At 39.6% G+C, this 19,695-nt stretch overlaps 2 protein-coding genes across 4 annotated transcripts; both read left to right on the forward strand.

The window, feature by feature from the left end:
- Positions 1-90: 90 nt before the first annotated feature.
- On the forward strand, positions 91-2,401 carry snrpe (small nuclear ribonucleoprotein polypeptide E). Its single transcript, XM_058046542.1, has 5 exons — positions 91-261; positions 611-637; positions 718-780; positions 1,859-1,937; positions 2,184-2,401. Exons 1-5 carry the CDS (start codon positions 208-210, stop codon positions 2,237-2,239), a joined length of 279 nt encoding a protein of 92 aa, XP_057902525.1. The 5' UTR covers positions 91-207; the 3' UTR covers positions 2,240-2,401.
- A 326-nt stretch (positions 2,402-2,727) lies between these two features.
- LOC131101274 (cell division control protein 42 homolog) lies at positions 2,728-11,394 on the forward strand. 3 transcript variants are annotated; one of them, XM_058046314.1, is made up of 6 exons: positions 2,728-2,879; positions 5,850-5,990; positions 6,215-6,287; positions 6,759-6,868; positions 7,109-7,306; positions 7,994-10,032. In XM_058046314.1, exons 2-6 carry the CDS (start codon positions 5,886-5,888, stop codon positions 8,081-8,083), a joined length of 576 nt encoding a protein of 191 aa, XP_057902297.1. In that variant the 5' UTR covers positions 2,728-2,879; positions 5,850-5,885; the 3' UTR covers positions 8,084-10,032. The 3 variants fall into 3 exon arrangements, with proteins under 3 accessions (XP_057902297.1, XP_057902210.1, XP_057902390.1); XM_058046227.1 differs by lacking the exon at positions 7,994-10,032 and adding an exon at positions 10,048-11,394 and having other exon boundaries at positions 2,729-2,879; XM_058046407.1 differs by lacking the exons at positions 2,728-2,879; positions 7,994-10,032 and adding exons at positions 2,882-3,014; positions 10,048-11,394.
- Positions 11,395-19,695: the final 8,301 nt, after the last annotated feature.

A 19,695-nucleotide genomic window follows, 5' to 3' on the forward strand; every position in this document is an offset into this window, starting at 1 on the left:
AAAATAAAATTAAGATTGCCACACTATTTGTATGTTGACGCAGTAACGGCCTCCTACCAGTCGGGGCGCTGTTGTAATTTCTGAGGCACTTTTACCGCCACTACAAGCAAACGGAAGTCCGGTTTTGAGGCTAGTCCGACAACGTGGGAATTTCGTTTTGTTGCTTTGTACAAGGACTACATCAAAGTTTCATCGTGCGGCGAAAGGATGGCGTATAGAGGACAAGGACAGAAAGTCCAGAAGGTTATGGTGCAGCCCATTGTATCCTTTTTCAGTGAAAAAACGACGCGGAACTCGACCCGTTCGCTTTAGCAGCTAGCTAAACCTTTCATTTTATTGTAGCTAATGTTAGCCGATCGAATATTTTCCTGCAAAAAATGCATATGAGTCTGTTAAAATGCGCATTCAATGAACGTGCAATGAATGAATGAATGAATGAATGAAGATGTAACGATGAAAATTGGGAGGTAATTGCAGTTCAGTTGCCTTTATTGCTATATTAGCGTATTGTCTATGTCGGGGTGGGGTGCTTGTTTCTGTGGACCGATAATTTCACTTTTTGAGTTGTATCGGTGTGCTTGCGAATAATTTCCTTGACCACGTCCATCAGAACCTAATCTTCAGGTATCTCCAAAATGTAAGTGTTAAACTTGAGCCTTTCTTCTTCACTGTTGATGGCTTGTGTTGAGGTTTCAATGTTCTCTTTGTAATTCACAGCGCTCAAGGATCCAGGTGTGGCTGTATGAACAGGTCAACATCAGAATAGAGGGCTGTATCATCGTAAGTAAACAATTACAAGTACAATTATTTATTTAATATTATAGTTGTGTTGTTTTAATTGCTATGCATTATCCATTTTAAAGTGCTGAAAAAATAATTTCATTTAGTCCTATTGAGTTTGGAATACATGGCATTTTTGCATGTGCCGTGCTTACAGGACCATTTCTTTTTATTTTGTAATAATTGTTCATTCAATCCTTATTTAACACCCCTGTTATGAAGCAGACTTGGAGGAATCCAGTGTTTATCACGGTCAATTGGTTCCAGGCTGGAACGCAATGAGTGAATTTTGGCGAAGTAGGTTTCCTTTATTAAAGGAATATATTTGTAGTGATGGCATAGAAAATCTGTTTACCATCTTCTAAATACTTAGTTTTAAACATTACTAGAGCCACCTAGATATGAAATAACACACATATAGTCACTGTAGTCATCATATGTATTTTATAGGTATTTTTTCTTTACTAATAGCAACCACAAAACAGCGATAATGTATTGATTAATTGTTTGAAATACTGGGAGCGATGACAGAGTGATGTTCGAGCCGCGAGGGACGGCTGTATTGTGAACTTTAACTTTTTTTTATGCATATTTATCCCAGCAAACACCCACCAAAACAATGTCCATCACAATTAAGATTTTTTTTCATAAAACTACAAGAAACCGGGAATTTCTGCAGCTTTCTAGCAGTATCCATGTGACAAATGAACATTTTTGTAGGGAGTTTGATTATTATTGTAAAATACTTAGAATGCAGAGAACATATTTGCATAGAACGTCAGCACACAAGGTTGTGTGGAAAAATGCAACCACTGAAGGTTTTTTTTTTTTAAACTTATGTCAGGCATGTACTCTGTTTTTTAAACCTTAATGTGATCCTTAGTCATAAGTGGATTTGCACACTTGATTAGTTTATTCGTTGCCTCATTTGTCAATAGTCAGGATGCACTGAATACTGGAGCTTTTTTCCCCCTTTTGTATTGAAGTACCGGTGATGTTGATTCTTTGCGCTTCTTCTGGTGCAGTAACTTACTCAATTAAAGGCATTTCACGTCGAATGTTCTATCTTTGCCTTTAGGGATTTGATGAGTACATGAACTTGGTTCTTGACGATTCAGAAGAGGTCCACATGAAGACACGGAGCAGAAAGCCGCTGGGTAAGAGTATTCTTCATGGTCTTGTGTTGCAGTTGTCACACTTTTTAGATCTATATTTAAAAAAAATGATTTAACTGTAGTTTGTGCACATCTGCCATTAAAAACAACACAAACAATTTGAGAAATTTGATCAACTGCACCTGTACATTTGTCCTAAACAAATACAATGACATCAGTACTAACAATTGAGACACAAGTTACACGGTATATCCACATTACAAGGACTGTGACATTTTTGTCTTACAGGAAGGATCATGTTGAAAGGGGACAACATCACCTTGCTGCAGAGCGTGTCCAACTGAGATGGCGCAGACGTCAACAAACCAACCATTCATAGATCATGCATACGATTATTTTTTTCTCTACTTTTTTCTCTTCCTTTGTTTGCTGAGCGCAATTATTGAAATTGTCAATTCCTGCAACATGTTTTTATTTTGAAAATAAATGTTTTGAGCCCCCAAAAATCTCTTCTGACTTTTGCATAAGAATGTGGGTCATAGGATTGCATTGCCATCTAGCGGCAGACAGGTGTAATACATTGAATTTATGTAGGTCAAACACATCATTGCAAATACCAAAACCTAAACAATTAAAAGCAACATACAGCAATACCCTATGCAATTCACTGTGGGGTTGTTTTCCACGATCGTGAAACCACTACTGGAAATACAAATGCTTTGTGTTTTCTGACTTATTACTAACTTATTTTGCGTTTAATTGAAAAGAAAATGTGACACAATAGAATACCCAACGCACTGACAAACAAAATGCATATAGTTGAATTTCCCAATAGTTTGATAAAGATCCTGCTTGGAATGAACTAAAACCACGTAATTACGTAGTACAGTACTGCGTAAACCCGAGTGTCCCTGTTCGGTTGACTGGGAAGCCCCTAGTGCGGAGCTGCCAACGCCCGACGTAAAGACACAAATATCAGCTACGGTAAGGAAAACACTATTTATACATGTATAAATTATTGCTTGTTGGTTTGATTATATATCGCGGATAACCACGGTTGTTTGTTGGATTTCTGTGAAAGAATGACGACCTGCCCTACATCGCCAGCTTCCTTTTGAGGTTAGCTCAGTCACTGCTAGCAAGCTAATTTGTGTCTTCTCTTTGCTACTATCGACCAAAACATTGCTTTAGCTTGTAATGGAAATAAAACAAAGCAATCTGTCGAAAGTACTTGATTTGCAACGAGCTTGGATGATAATGGGGATGTGTACAGATTCGGGTAGAAGCCGGGCAATGGCTCGCCTTGCTGGAGAAGCTGCTAATCATCCTCCCTATGTGGCTTTCGCAGTTCTATACATTAGCCAGGTTGTCTGATTGTAATCGTGAAATGATAACGTCGTTAAGGTGACAATATAGCAATAAGGTACAATTAGTAATTGTGTCGTTAGTTTGAAGCTATTCTAAGTGGGCTACAGCCGACGGGAAACGGGGCCAGACTGACGCCAGCGATGTGACCGAAATACATCAGTTTGTGCCGAAAGGCTAACGGTAGCTGTGCCATAAAATTTTATGTTCTTTTGACGGCGTGTCAGATATTTTGCGGCAACGGTAGGACATTGCCAGATGTGCGCTAATTGTTGCGTTGCTTGTGCAACTGGGGGGCGTCGATGGCAAATCTTTAATTTCATTATATAAATAATGCTCTGTGGTACCCGCAGTGCTAAGGTGACTTTGGAAATGACAACAGTGCAGGCGTTACTAAATTACAAGTTCATTCAAACATATCTCTCGTACAGGTTTGCAAATGGGACCCCCTGGCTTTAAAATGGCTTGCCTTAAAAAGTACTTCACACTGGTGATTTTTGGTTTAGTTCAAGAAAAACTTCGGTGCATACAGCCGACTAATATAGTAGGTTTGGTTCAGTGTGAACACAATCATTCTAACCTCTAGTACGCCCCAAACAAGCAGATCGAGACCGCTTGACATTGTTTTAGACCCATATCTTAAGCCGGGACTCTGGGGGGTGACTTTTAGTAAATTTGTCTGCACATTTGTTAATATTCTATTTCTATCATGGCAATTTTGCTGTCCGTTTGTGCATCTCTGTGCTGAGAGCGCGCAGGAGTGTGTTTTCACTGCGTACCCACTAACCCAGGATAGAAATATAAATAAGTCATATGTCAACACCGATCACAAATTTATGATGGCTAGTGACACAGATTCTGCAGGGGAGTCACAAAATCTCATGATATTAAAATGTGGGATGACAATTAAATACATTAATCGACCAGAAAAATGAACTTCTTCAACAATTTTCAACAATCTTCCAGCCTCAGCGGGTTGCTGAGTGTTTTTCTTCATCTCCAACTCGACACCCAACTCATGAGATGACACGGTACACAAGATTTAGTCAACGACAAGAGGAAGTTGTAACATTAATTTAAGGAAAGCAAAACGAAAACATACACACTTGATTTAACCGAGTCACAAAACGATACAGGTGTAAATTTGATTTAAAATGTCATTTTCCTAAATTCCTTCTTCATCTTGCGTCCTCCACCCGGCCTGGGAATGAAGTCATGCGGCCGCTGGGGTCGATCCCTCCATGTCCTGCGAGGGCTTGACACGTGTGTCCCGCTCCCTTTTTTCCTGGAAAAGTTTTTCCATATGTTGCTTTGTGTTAATTTAGATGTTCTATAGCACTAGATCACAACAGAACTAAGGAATGGTGTCATATAGATCAGGTCTATACCTTGTTCTTTTATTAAAGTAAATAGCTTTATGTTATTTACACGACAGCATGTCCTTTCTGTCTTGTATATGATTGCCTCATTCCAATTTCTTATCTGCTCGCTGTGTCATGTGTGGAAGAGTGATCACATTAATTGAGAGCGGTGGGTGCGGAGTCTTTCTTTGCTTTCTATTATGAAATATTGTGAAATGGAACTGTGGAGGCGCAATAGCAATACAGTCGACGATGTGGTGCATGTGCAAATTTTTGTCTATATCACTGAAAAATGAGCGGAAACTCCCATTTTGTTCTAGCAGTCCAAGCCCACGCAGTTACATGGGGAAGTTCCTGCAATGTAAAGGGGTTTTTAGATTTATTCAAAATTCAAGCTGTATGAGTTCAGGATACCTCGAGGATGAGAGAGAGTGATTCCGAACAACTCCACCATTTCTGTGGAGTTACACTTCTGCACAAGTACTTGTATTTATCCCATCATAGCTAACAAACACAATTCGTCACACACTATAGTTGTCCTGTGCTCGAGGGCACCTTGGCCACGGCAGCCTCAGTGGCGTCTTGACTCAAAGCACATGGGACCTGTGGGATGTATGACGATGCAAAGCAGCCAGACGTGCAGACATTGGGCTTTCCACAGATATAATTGGCTCACACATTGACAGAATTTGCCCTCATTTGTGATGAGGAAGGTAACAGGCATCAAGAATTTGTTGATTCTTCATACTCCTCGCCATGGTGTTCCTCCACCAAACTTGACTGATTGGAATGCGGTTTGATGAATGATTCATTAGAAAAATCAACGTTCTGCCACTTTTCCACTCTCTGATCTTTCTGCAAGCTGTGGGCTTTGGCAGAAGCAACACGGTTGAGTGGTTATCTCTTTACCTTCCATATCACAAGAGGGGGCAAATTCTTCAGCAGAATGGCACTCAGTCTCGTACTTCAGCCTCCACATCAAAGTTCCTGACGGTAAAGAAGGTCAAGATGCTCCAGGATTTTGGAAGCCGGCCCAGCAGACATGATCATTACGAGCATGTTTGAGGTTAGATGAAGGAGGAGGCTGGGATCTTGATGAAGTCTGGGAGTCGTTCAGGACTGCTTTCTTTGCCTTTCCAGATGACTTGTAACGAGCCATACACAATATTGAGTATATTTATTATTATAATAATAAATAAGCTAACCTTTTATTCTCTTCCTCTTTTAGGTGTTGAATGAATAGTGAACCCTGTACAAGAGCGATATGCAGACCATTAAGTGTGTCGTAGTTGGGGATGGTGCGGTGGGTAAAACCTGCCTGCTCATCTCTTACACCACAAACAAGTTTCCCTCTGAATATGTACCTACAGTAAGTATTTATTTGAAATTCATGTGTGTATAAAGTGTGCCATTGTATGTCCCAAGTTCCTTGACATGCTTTATCCCGTTGCTCTTGGCTCTCTTGACCTGTATGTCCACCATTTTAGCCAATAAGTAGACTGCTGCTTTGCCAAAATGTCAAAAGTATATGGTATCATTTAGTGTCTGTAGTAAGAATTAACATGGCTAACATTTTGATCATGTGTTTTGTAGGTGTTCGATAATTATGCCGTAACTGTAATGATTGGAGGCGAGCCCTATACTCTGGGATTGTTTGATACTGCAGGTATGTATTTAATCAGACTTTGCATTTGTATTATAAAATCCTGAACAAACTGTAATGTATTGTGGTTAAAGAAAACAATTCCAATTGTATTGTGTATTAATATCGGATATTTTTTTGACACCCTTATTTTGGTTATAATATGTGGCGAAGAGTGCTCTTATTTTGAAGGCTGAAAGTGTGGTGTGTGTGTTGCTGGTTAAGACAAACTAGTACCAAGAATAAGTCTTCCTCTTGTCCTTATTTGACTCAGAATTTGTGTGACGCCAGCCGACATTGTAAAATGCTCCTTTGCATTAACAAGCGGCAAAACACACACAGAGCACTAGCATGCTCTGCTAAACTAAGCTAACCCCGCTAGCTTCCATTATGTTTTTATGTTCCTATCCATCACACTCGTGTCATTTGTATCAAGGCTGGAAGGTGGATGACCGGACATTGTGTTCTAAACACGATTGTATGTTGTTTCTCTAGGTCAGGAAGACTACGACAGGTTACGACCTCTGAGTTATCCCCAGACAGATGTCTTCCTTGTGTGTTTCTCCGTTGTGTCCCCCTCGTCATTTGAAAATGTTAAAGAAAAGGTGAGTGTACTTTTCTTGGTCTTTTAACTAGGTCAAATGCAATGGGGATGTTTTTAGCTACAGTGTATGCCAGCTGTGCTCAATAGGTGCTTTATTTTAGCATGTATGTTCATTTTTGAATTCCTGAGCTTCCCCTAATACTAGCAACACATATTTTCATCCATTTTTGTTTATTGGTGTCTATGTATAAAAAGAAAATGGTTCTCATTTGGATAAGTAATTGTGTCCTTGTGTGTCCAGTGGGTTCCGGAAATCACCCACCATTGTCCAAAGACCCCTTTCCTGTTAGTTGGCACCCAGATCGACTTGCGAGATGACCCCTCCACAATAGAGAAGCTGGCGAAGAACAAGCAGAAACCTATTACTCCAGAGACGGCGGAGAAGCTGGCAAGAGACCTCAAGGCTGTGAAATACGTGGAGTGCTCAGCCCTTACACAGGTAACATCTACTGTACATACATGTTTGAAATTGCATGGACCAACCTCGGGACCCGGAGTAAAGAAGTGCATGTGTGTCTGTCCCACCCCTTGGCCCTGTGTACAATATGGATGCGGTGCGCGTGTCCCTAATCAGGTTTTTCAGTACGGTACAGATGCATACCAATTTCTGTCTCGCGACAAAAGCCAATTCCAAACCCTCTTCCTTTGCTAAAGCCTCCTGTTTGGGAACACATCACCTCCCCGGTTTATACGCGTATGAGTCTCTGATTCACACCTACGCTATTGTTTGTTTACATACACTGATAGTGGACACAGTGATTTCTGGCCCTGATTATGGAGAACAGACTCGGGCAGAGAACAATAGTGTTGATAGAGCTGCCACCCACATCTGCTCCTTCCTTCTTATCACCCTCCTTCCCCTTTGCTGATGTCATTTCCTTTTTCCCGTTACGTCGTCTCAGCCCTTGGGCCTCATCTCCTTTTTATTAATGCTTCCTTCGGAGTGAACCCGGACGGTCAACATATTTGCACTTATTCTGCACGTATGCTCCGAAATTCACCCCCACTACCCTGTTTCACCCTCCGCCACATTTCTTTCTCTTCTCTACTTTCACATCTTCCTGTTTTTGCTGTGCTGATGATGTTGTTGTCTTCCCACTCCCGCCATGCTGTCCTTTCTTTGTAGCGAGGGCTGAAGAATGTATTTGATGAAGCTATCCTTGCTGCCCTCGAGCCACCAGAGATGCAAAGCCAAAGGAAATGCTGTATTTTTTAAATAAGTGTGTTGCTGATGCTGCTCATTGTTACATATCTTTTTTTTTTTTTACATGAACAAAGCTTTAACATTTTTTTGTCATAGTATTTAACAAATAGTGGTAACATGATGCCAATATCACATTGTTTCATTTAGTAAGCAAAATCAGCCTGTATTGAGAATGGTCTCATTTGTTATGATTTTTATGTTAATTATAATACAATTTTGAATACAGTTTGATTCAGTTTTTTTCTGCAAAGAGATACTGAATCCCTGGTACCGGTTTCCAGGAAGGGCACCTTCAGGGAGTATTACATTGTCCTATACAGTACCTGAGGAAGGCAGAAACAATGACATTTTAATATATATCACATGTTATTTACTTTTAAGGATAACAATGACACATATGCAGTCCTGCATTATGTTGATTTTGCAAGTGATGTATTTTAAGGAAGAGGTCATAAAATTATGTTATCATTTTGTTATGTTTTGTTCAAGCACATGGTGGAGAAAAAAAAGGAAAAGTAGTTCAGTATAGGTGGTATTCATACATAGACATTAATAAATTGTTGACCTCGGCTCTTAATTGTTGAAAATATGAGGCGCATGCAAATTATTCCAATATAAAGAATATTATAAAAATGAATAAAGCATATGTGAGCTACATTTTCTCCGGCGGCTCCCATCTTTTTTCCAATGCTACTTGACTACTACTTGACATGATGAAGCCATACACGATCTCTGGTTGGATTGCAATTGCCTGTAGTTGACAGTGAACATATCAAAGCAGTATCACAATTGTATCGGTAGATATCCAAATTCAGGTATCAGGATCGGATTGGAGGTGGGAAAAACTGTGGATCACTATGTCTCTAGTTGACTGGTCCGGACTGCAGCACTGTGCAGTGAAACCACAATGGAGGATTGTTGTCGCCAAAGTCAATTTTTGATTGGTTGCTCACATGAAACATGACACACGACACAGGACATATGCACTATTTTTTTTCTTTCTTCTGTCAAACCTTGATTTTGTCTGTGCACTTGACTCCCTATTCACGTCAAAATGTATTCAAGGAAGAACGCTTACAGTTGTCCCTCGCCTATTAGCGGTTTAAATTTTATGGCTTCACTCCATAATTTAGAATGAAGCCTATATTTTATTTACATGAACCAATCATTTAAATTAAATTAACAAATGACTAAATAAAAAAAAATGGCAAAAATAACTCATACAAATATATAAGGCATTCAGAAGACTCTGAATGATATGTAGTATTCAACACTGGTCACAAAGTACCAGTCATGTTACTGCAATGTAACACCAAGTGCTTGATTGTGGCAATGACAGGCTTTCATTGCAGGTTTTAATTATCTCACAACAGGCTCAATAATCCCTAATAAAAACACAGGCCATTGTTGGTGACCGTAACCCACGCCAAGCTAAAACTCAACTCTGAATCCCCAACATCACTTCCTGTCCACCCACCACTCTGCCCCCCAAACAAGCAATCAACTGTATTTGGCAAAATTAGTCTCAAGGTGACTATAGGGGTGCTAGTTTGTTTTTAGAGGGCTCTAATGTTAAAAACTATGTTTAGAAGGCCATAACAGGTTTTCTGTGGTCTGGCTACAAAGATATTAAAACATATACTGAGGGGAAATTGACTTATCACATTCGGGTCCGGAACCAATTAACCGCCATACACGAGGGATTACTGTAGCACTCTGGATCAATAAGTCAGAATTGATCCTACTCTTTTTTTTTTTTTGTTTTGTTTTTTTTTTTGTATGTTTTGTTTTCTTTGTTTGTTCTGTAATGTGTTGTCACTTCTGGTTTCACTGACGCTTTCTATTTTTTTCTGATCAGCTGCACACCCATCCAAAAATACCATGCTATTTTCACCCTGACTTAATTTACTTTTGTTTGACCTCCGCATGTTTGCACTTCCCCCTTATTTAGCCTGTGTGTTTGTTTTTGTTCACAGAAAGGCCTAAAGAATGTGTTTGATGAGGCGATATTGGCTGCATTGGAGCCCCCAGAGCCCAAGAAGAAGCGCAGATGCGTGCTGCTATGAGAAGCTTCTTCCTTTCAAAGCATACACACGTCACACGTAAAAACACACATCTTACACGTACCCCACCCCAGCCACCCTTCCGAAACATTTCCTGTTGATAGACTGCTTTGTCCAGCCAGGGGATGACCACAAAGACGATAGCATATGTTCCACATTTTTCTCTTGCAATAAGAATCGTCTCCCTTAAATTGGATCACCGAGGGTAGAAGATGAGCCTGCTCTGGCCAACAGATTAGCAGCGGGGGTTCTGATACCAAGCTTTACTACGCATATGTGGAATTAAAGTTGATGAGCCTGTAAATAGATTGATCTAAATGCAGTCGGTGTTGAGGCCTGATCTGCTCTTCTAATGCAGCCATTGTGGAGTTTCTTAATACAAGCCCCGCCCCGGTCCTCCTTAGTTGTCGCTAGCACATGAGGGAAATGATAATGGAATTGCACCCTCAAACACACAACGCTCCACACGTATAACCACTAAGTTAACCAACGCAGCCATGCCGAAGTTGAATTTCTTTAAATATGTTGCCATTCCTCCTCTCCGGTTCACATTGAAGAGTCATGGCTCATTCAGGGAGGAGTCGTCAAAGTTGAATTGTTTGCCACGTGAAATGACCCCCTCAAACGCAGGGAACCCGAACAGTGTTAGGCAAAAGTGTCGTCCGCTATGCTTTTCCTGGGACCAAGCATCCTGGTTCAACGTATGCTCCATATTCTTTAAAGGAGCGCCGCACCAATTCAAACGCGAGGCTCGCTACACGTCTTTACAGCGTACATGTCGGCAAACAAAAATGTGACTATTAAAGGTAACGTGTCCACTCCACCGTAACCTGCTGTGACCGTGGAGTGGAGCATGCGGCCCAACAGATGAGCTACACTGTCGGGTGGCACACGTCTTATGTATGTAGGCTCCGGTTGTTTTACCAAAATCTTTCTTTTTATTCTTTTTGTTTGTGATATTTACATTTGTTGTCCTCCCTTCTCTTTAATAATATAAAACATTTAAATTTATACCTGCCGGTGCATAGCAAGAAGACCCACTTGAGTGGTTTTGCCCAATAAAACCTCTTAACGGCAGACAGACTGTTGAGTAAAGATTTGGTTGGCTTTTCTTTTACTGCCGGCTTAGCGTTGGCTTCCAGCCTATAAGTCAGCATCATAACCTGTAGTTGTTTTGGTGGAAAACCAAATGCTCTTGTCTAAAGTCTTTGTTCTTTGTATATGCATTCTTAAAAATATTAAACTTATACCTTAATTGCCTTTACCACGTCGCCTCAGTTTTTGGATGATTGTTGCCGCAAAGTCACTTAAGGGATCACACAGCTTTGAAATTATTCACGGGAATGTGGCTTGCAAGGCTCCCGAGCAATAGTAAGCCAGTAAGAGGCGCCGTCTAGCCATGAAACAATCGCCTTGCTGTTACAGTACTGTGCTTTGACACACAGCATCGTCAACTTATTTAACTTAAACTGGAATGGTTGGATGTTAAATGGAAGAATGCTTTATTAGACCAAAAAACTCAAACATTAAATGGACCAGATCTGTTGGGAATTTAACACAGCTTAACAGGTCTTTTTTGATGGATTATGTATCTTTTTCTGACATAATGCACTTTCACTAGGGCTGTCAAAAATAGCACATTAATGGCAGCAACTATTTTGTAGCGTAAACACATGCATCATGTTGCAATCCTCTGTTGTAACAGCAGATGGCAGCATAGTGCAGACAGACTCTTTCATAACTTTATTCTTACCTGAAGACATCCACAGCAGTGCAATTCCAACACCATATATGTATCTCAACTCACAAACACGTCTCTCATCCGGTGGCCGGGGCCACACTTGGTCACTCTCCGGCCACCCCCATGGCTGGGGGACAAAATGCGTCTCTGTTGTGCAGAATATGACTTTAGCCTAACCGTAAACGCATTTCACTGCAGCACACAACTTTCCGTGTGACAGCAGAAGAGAGCTGAATATTCTGTTTGATTTGAGCTGTCAATAAAACTGCGTCTCGCTTGGACTGCAAGCGGACGGTAAATTTTACAGAAGCTCTCTGTAGCAGCATGGGTGGGGCATGTAAGCAGTAGTACAATTTACATAAAAAAACCTATTGAAATACAAGTCATATGCAGTATTACTGTCACTAGGTGGCAGTATGACACAAAACTATGGCGGTAGCTGAGGGAATGCCCGGGACTGACCATCAAGTTGTCGCAAGTGATACAGGTCATAGTATGAAAGTCATTTTTCACCCTGACACTGCATGAAGTCAGCCTTGGCATGCCTGACATAAGGTTTTCCTCCCATTCCATGTGGAAGTGGTACTTGCAGTTGTAAAAAATGAGTAACAGGAATGCAAAGGTGAATATAGGTGTGTTATTTCATGTCCACGGGGCTCGAATAATGTTAAAAAACATTTTGAAAGTCGTAAACAGGTTTTTTATACTTTATTAAAATATTGAATATCTTAATGTTGAATCCATATTTAAAATTTTCTGGTTAATTTGGAACTGGTCATTTGTGGTACTTGCAGTTGTAAAAAATGAGTAACAGGAATGCAAAGGTGAATATAGGTGTGTTATTTCATGTCCACGGGGCTCGAATAATGTTAAAAAACATATTTTGAAAGTCATAAACAGGTTTTTTATACTTTATGAAAATATTGCATATCTTAATATTGAATCCATATTTAAAATTTTCAGGTTAATTTGGAGCTGGTCAATTGTCTTTCTGGTCATAAAACAGTATAATTAGACATATTTCACACATTGTTGCAAAAGGTGATTAATCATGATTGATCTAAAAACTAATTTGATTAAAAATTTTAATCATTTGACAGCCCAAGATGTTTTTCATTTGAAAAATTTGCTATAAAAGGTGGAATTTTTTTCCCAGTTGTTTGGCGCCACCTGGTGGCCACAGTTTCCTGACTTTGCATATCTTACCTAACTCTGGAGAAGGGTTAGCATATTCTGACATGTAAAATGGTGCAATTATGAATTATGAATTATTATTATAAGAGCGGCACACATGCATCCATGCAGACATGACCAGCGTTTGACGCGCGTCGGTGATGAAAAACGACTTTCACCCCGTGACCTGCATCACGTGCTACAACTTGACGGTCAGTCCCGGGCGCTCCCTCAGCTACCCCCATAGATCTCTGAGGGCTTCACACATTCCCTGCGTTTCTCCAGCGCTGTCAGCACCTTCTTCCACTAAAGAGACACTGACAGCCATTAATTATCACGCAGGCTGAACCGAGGGCATTCCTGTCCGCTGAAACATTTGTGTGTGTGCGCGCATGTATACGTCCCGTACACACACTGGAGGAGGGCTAACACCTGGCCTCCATTGGTCTTCATCGTGTTTGACAAATGACTGTAAATGTTTTGTCCTCCGGGAGAGGCCAATCATCATTAAGTCCTGCTCTCGGCCGGCGTGCTCCAGACCCCTCAAACGCAACACAAGGCCGGTGAAGCAGAGCTGCGTTGTGCTGCATTCGCCACGCTGGTGTATCCCAGTCGTGCAGTGGCCTAAATCGGTTAAACTGCACATTTTACAGTAGCCTTTTATTGTGGCCACCCTAAAAGCACACCTGTGCAGTTCTGTGAGGTGGATGAATGATGCTGACTAAGAATAAGAGGGATTTATGAGCCACACTTGGGAGAGATACATACAAAATGGAGGTGCGTTTATATGCATGGATAGCAAAAAAAATCAGATGTTCCGTATGCAGTGTTCCCTCGCTCAATCGTGGTTCCACCTTTGGCAGATTTTTTTTACGTTTTTTTTTTTTTTTTTTTTACATTTTAGTTGTGTTCTGCATCCTTACTGCGTATTAAAGTGCTCTGCTGGATGTGTTGGTTATTGTATTTCCTACTGCTACCAGTAGAGGGTGTTGTTTACACATGTATGAGTTGAAGACCGTCCAGTTCGTCTCAGCTGTCGCCGGCTGAATATAAAGCCACAACAGTCCTCATTGGCTAAGAGGCAACCAGTGAACCCGTGTTCTGCGATTTGATTGGCTGAGGACCATTGCCAATCAATCTCCATGTAGGACTACCTGTTTCCTGTTGTATGATCGCTCCCTGCTAGCGATGTTCATGCCGAATGAAGGCGGAAGTTCCGCAGTAAATGAGTCTTATAGGAGGAGGAATGTGTTTTAACAAGGATATAAAAAAGCTACAGGACAAACCACAATCAAATGAGTGAATGTGTAAGTCACTCTATTTCTTGTGTCCAATCTCCGAAGTTGATGATTAAAATTCCAACAAACTTTGCGTTTCAACAAGAGGAAAATGTGACCATAAATTGTGTGTCCATAAATTTCCATAAACATATTATTTTATTATATTATATTATTAATTATTGCACAAAAATATAGTGGCTACTTTGCAGATTTCACTTTTTGCACTTATTAATATAACCTACCAACCGCCGCCATTAACGAGGGAACACCTACTCTCCTTTACTCCTGCCTTTAGATTAGGTGTTCAAAGTGCAGTCCGGGTGCCATTTATGTCCCGCAGCTGTCTTTTTTTTGGCCCTTGGTTACATTCTTAAAATACAATATAATTTCTTTTATTCTAATAATATTTTTTTGAATAAATAAATTACATTATGGGTAAAAGTGTACAAGGAGAACGTTTAAAAAATATATAGGAGTGTAGGGAAAAAGTTGACATTAGTAATATTATGAATAATGCTTGGTCAGCAATAACAAAAAGCCTAAATGCAGGCTTTTTCCTGAACGACTTGGTTTAATAGCCACTCAAACCCGTTTAATACTAGCAGTGTCATTGCTCTATCAGGCCCCACGTCCGCCTCCAACGTAGTACGAGCACGGAAAAAAAACCCCATGTTCAGCCTTATGACTATATGTTCCCCAGATAATCCAACAGGGGGTTTAAACGGTTTATTTAGATTTAGCAGTCGGAGAAAATTCAACATATGAGGGAACATTTAATCCTCCAGTTTATTAAAAATATTCCCAACACCAAATTTGGAGGTAAAGGCTTTTTAACTCGACGGGACGGGTCAGCCAAATGCAAGAGTGATGCTTTAGTTTATGTCCAAAATTCATAACAAAGGTACATTCAAGAAGTCAACATGTCCGAAACGGAGCAGGAAGAAATAGAGTTTATTTCGTCAGGTTTGGAGGACAGATTGACAGTCGATTGAGCTTGCGTTTTTGTCGCCAAAGAATTGAACTCGGGTCTCGCGTTAACCACTTTGACCTGTTTTATCACATATATAGAAATTATTACCCACTTAATTGGAATGACAATTATTTTTTGCCCGGGAAAAAAACAATTTTTTAACAAAAATCTGCAAATGTGCAAGGACCAACCGCGCATTATTCTACAATTGTTTTTTTTAAAGTAATACAAAAATGAATTATAGCTGTTATTTCAATACAGTAAACCTCGGATATATCGGATTCAATTGTTCCCACTGGTTTTGTCCGATATAAGCGAAATCCGTTATATGCGTATACCGGAAAATGTCCGTTTTACGCATATATCGGATTTATATCCGGTATATGCATAAATCGGATTTTATCCGTTATAAAAAGGCACTTCCTTGACTATGTTTCCAATGTACCTGGACGCGCAGGCAACGCTGCAAACGCTGCAAATGACGTCGTATAGCGGCCTGTCACGATTCGGCGAATCGGAGCGCCACGATGCGGCCATCCGATATATGCGAGGGAAATTTAATGGAAATGCATTGGAACGGGACTGGAGATTTTGTCCGAAATAGGCGAAATCCGTTATAAAAAAATCCGATATATGCAATGAATTTTTATTGGAAATGCATTACAGAAAAATCGGTTCTTTTTTATCTGTCCGTTGTGAGCGAATTTCCGATATATCCGAGTCCGATATAGCCGAGGTTTACTGTAGGTATAGAAATTGAATGACTGAATGAACATGGCATGTGAGAATTACAGTAACACTACTGACACCTAGTGACCAGAATACTACATTTCATCAATACATTTGAATGTGTTTTTTGAATGCCTTAATGTAGCCCTGTTTATGCTTATCCCTTGTTTTTTTCAACCTGAAACTTACTGAAATTGTTATACTGCTAATAAATAATAAAGAATGGAAAAGGGTAGAAACAAACTTTTTTCTAATGAAAGATGAGAGTCTTTTGGAATGTACCATGTTTATATAGCCCTAGAATCCCATGAAAAATCAGTCAGAATCGTCAAAAATGGCGGATATCTTTTGATTTTTATTTGCTGTGATTGAATGCATAAATTTCGTCAAACAAACTGTGGATGAACTTTGCATTTTCCCGTTTTCACCTCACTGAACTGTGGCTGCTCTTTATAAAATACACAAGTGGGTATTGTGTCAGTCCCCTGTGTGTGTCTGTGTGTGTGTGTGTGTGTGTTCGACAACCAGGTGGCCATCAAGTGACACTTTTACTGGTCGTTGCAAGGATTATTTTGACACGGCAGGTTGCCGTCGACTTAAAGACACATGTAATACACACGCTCCGACACCCGCTTCCTTTGTATGAGTACATTTAGTATCCAGGTGTGAAGGGAAGCGTCTTTTCTACTTCATGCGGAATCTCCGTGATGACAGACATGTGACCATAACAAAAGCTTAAAAAGTGCGTACTGAGAGGTGAGACCACGGTGAGCCTCCATTTTTACACGCTGGGATGAAGTCACGGGAGCTAAAGCCCCCCCCCACATCAACACTCCGAGACGCCTTGTCACTTTCACTCATAAGACATTCCTGCTTCTCGCTTTGGATCAATCCTAATCTCATCCCAAACGGCATTGAGATGCGGGCGATGGATTGATTTGTGTATTGACCAGAAAAGGCCCCCAGCGTTTGGACGTCCCGGATATACAGACCTGTTTGAAATTCCCATTCATTATGTCAAAAAGTACAACGGAGCAGGTTCTGTTTGTCTTTTGACTGCGGTCCAGTTCTCCTGTTATTCTGAACTAATCAAAGTGGGGATTATTTATGAGAGAACGCTCGGTTTTCTCATGAAAAACATGCGAGACTATGCTAATCTGTGGCATGTGTGTTCTCACACAAACTGCGCCTGTGCAAATATACAAAAAAAAATAGTTCATTTGCACCAAGCGGTGGTGATTATTTAGGGTCTCCAATAAGTCAGGTATAATGGCATACAGTCAGGGCCAGCAATGCCTGCTCTGCTGGCCTAAACACTATCACAACCTACCATTATCCTGGGGTCGGCTACTATTCGACCATTCGATTCGGACAATGCTTCTCGATTTTTTTCTGTCATTCACCCCCCCAAGGGACATAAATTCATTAATGTGAAGGGTTTAATGTGTTTTTAACGTCTTGAATGTGTGTAAACATGGGGTAATAACTATAAAATAATAATAATAATAACTATAAAAGCAAAAAAGGTCAGTATGGATAATTCATAATGGCGCCTATATCACTATATTGACAGTTAGTATTACTTATGTCATTGTATGGTCATATCACCTCGTACTTGGGTACGTGACAAAAAAATACATAAATAATACAATACATAAAATTAAAATTAAAATTAAAATTAAAATTAAAATTAAAATTAAAATTAAAATTAAAATTAAAATTAAAATTAAAATTAAAATACAAGTAGTACAAGTACAAAATTAAAATTAAAATTAAAATTAAAATTAAAATTAAAATTAAAATTAAAATTAAAATTAAAATTAAAATTAAAATTAAAATTAAAATTAAAATTAAAATTAAAATTAAAATTAAAATTAGGAAGTGAACAAATGTACCAGTTACTGATTGTACCAGATACCAAGTACCAGATGGAGGGGTAGGATTTAATAAGCTTTGCTTCTTCCGACTCCTTTTGGACATGTGGAACTGTGAACTGATTATGTGATGCATTCAATTGTAATCTGATGCATGTTCAAATGAAATTAAACCATTACCATTAACTGAACCATACTCAAGTGTGAGCACCCTTACATAGATCAGTCAGTAATTCTCATGGAATAACAAAGTTCAACCTTAAAAGCCTAATTTTCCCTTCTTACTTGACATATGACCTCAGTCTTGGGTCTCTGCTGTTTGACGTTGCTCTCCATACTCCACTCTGCAATGGCGCACGAGTGCAGAATGTGGTTTGGCTATTGTCATGCTGCAATAAGCAATAATACTTTAGACCCGTGACCACAATGTCTCCAAAATTCCATGTCAATTTCAGCATGAATGGAACCTTGCCAAATGTGCACGAATACCACACAATCACAGATTGAACTCCATTGTCCAGTTGTCACAACATGCATGATGTCTGAAATCTTTACGAACTGTGAACGCACCACACATGTATTTTGTCCAAGTATATCCCCATGCCCAATTTCAGATCAACATTTTCAATAAAGATAAATACATTAAAAACATATATATATATATTAATGGTGCACCCCTGCTATATTGGCTACATGATATGAAAAAAGGAACCATGAGAGTACTTTGGTGGTCCCCAATAACTGGAATCATTTTGATTGTGTGTTTTCAATTCCTTCACTGATTTGCATGTCTGTGTAACATAATAGTTGAACTGTAATAACACTGCATAACACTGCGTGAAGTCATGATATGATTAGAATATATTATAAAAAACAGAATCAAAATACCAAATGAATAAAGTCAAATGATTATAACATCAACTCTTTCCCCGACCCGAATGCATGCCCAAGTGCCACTCCAGTCGTTTGGCTCCGTGTGACAGCAAAACGGCAAAGAGAGCAAAAACTGACATGGTGGGGGTTGGTGGAGAAGCCGAGGGAGACTGCAAGCAAGCAACTGTCATCACAAACAAGAACCATCTGTCTCATTTGTGTAACTTGTTTTCTTTTAATATGAAAACTATGTCTGAGAGGATCTGGGAGTTTGAGAGGGGCCAAGGAGAAGACTGGTTTAAAGCCAGTCTTCTTCTGGGTTCTGAGCGAGTGGCATTAAGATCCAGACAACCTGCGCTGTTAACCCCTTAGACTCAGGATGGGTGTCCAAACCCTGGCCCATAAAAAGTATTCTTTAACATTGCATTTTTTGGCATTTGTGCATATAACTCCACACAATAAAATGGTCAGAGCACTTTTATGGGACATTGCTAAATGTTAGCATGCTAACATTAGCATTTTAGCATTGCTATCATACTACCATTTTTTGCTATTTTCATGGGTAGACACTTATATGAACACTTCGAACTATCATGCTAATGTTAGCATTGCTAGCATGCTAACATTTTCATACATATAAGATTAGGATGCTAGGTGTTAGCATGCTAACATGATCAAAGTAGCATTTTAGCCATTTCAATATATAGGCTCTATTATGCTAGGTGTTAGCATGTTAATAACATTATTATATTATATAACATGAGCATACTCAATTTTTTTTATTTTTAAGAATATGAACATAAGACACTTATGCTATCATGCTAGGTGTTGGCGTACTTATATTAGCAAAGTAGCATTTAAATCAATTTCCATATATAGGCACTATTATGCTAGGTGTTACCATATTAATAACATTATTCT

The sequence above is a fragment of the Doryrhamphus excisus genome, chromosome 1 (assembly GCF_030265055.1).
Source record: "Doryrhamphus excisus isolate RoL2022-K1 chromosome 1, RoL_Dexc_1.0, whole genome shotgun sequence".
Lineage (NCBI taxonomy): Eukaryota > Metazoa > Chordata > Actinopteri > Syngnathiformes > Syngnathidae > Doryrhamphus > Doryrhamphus excisus.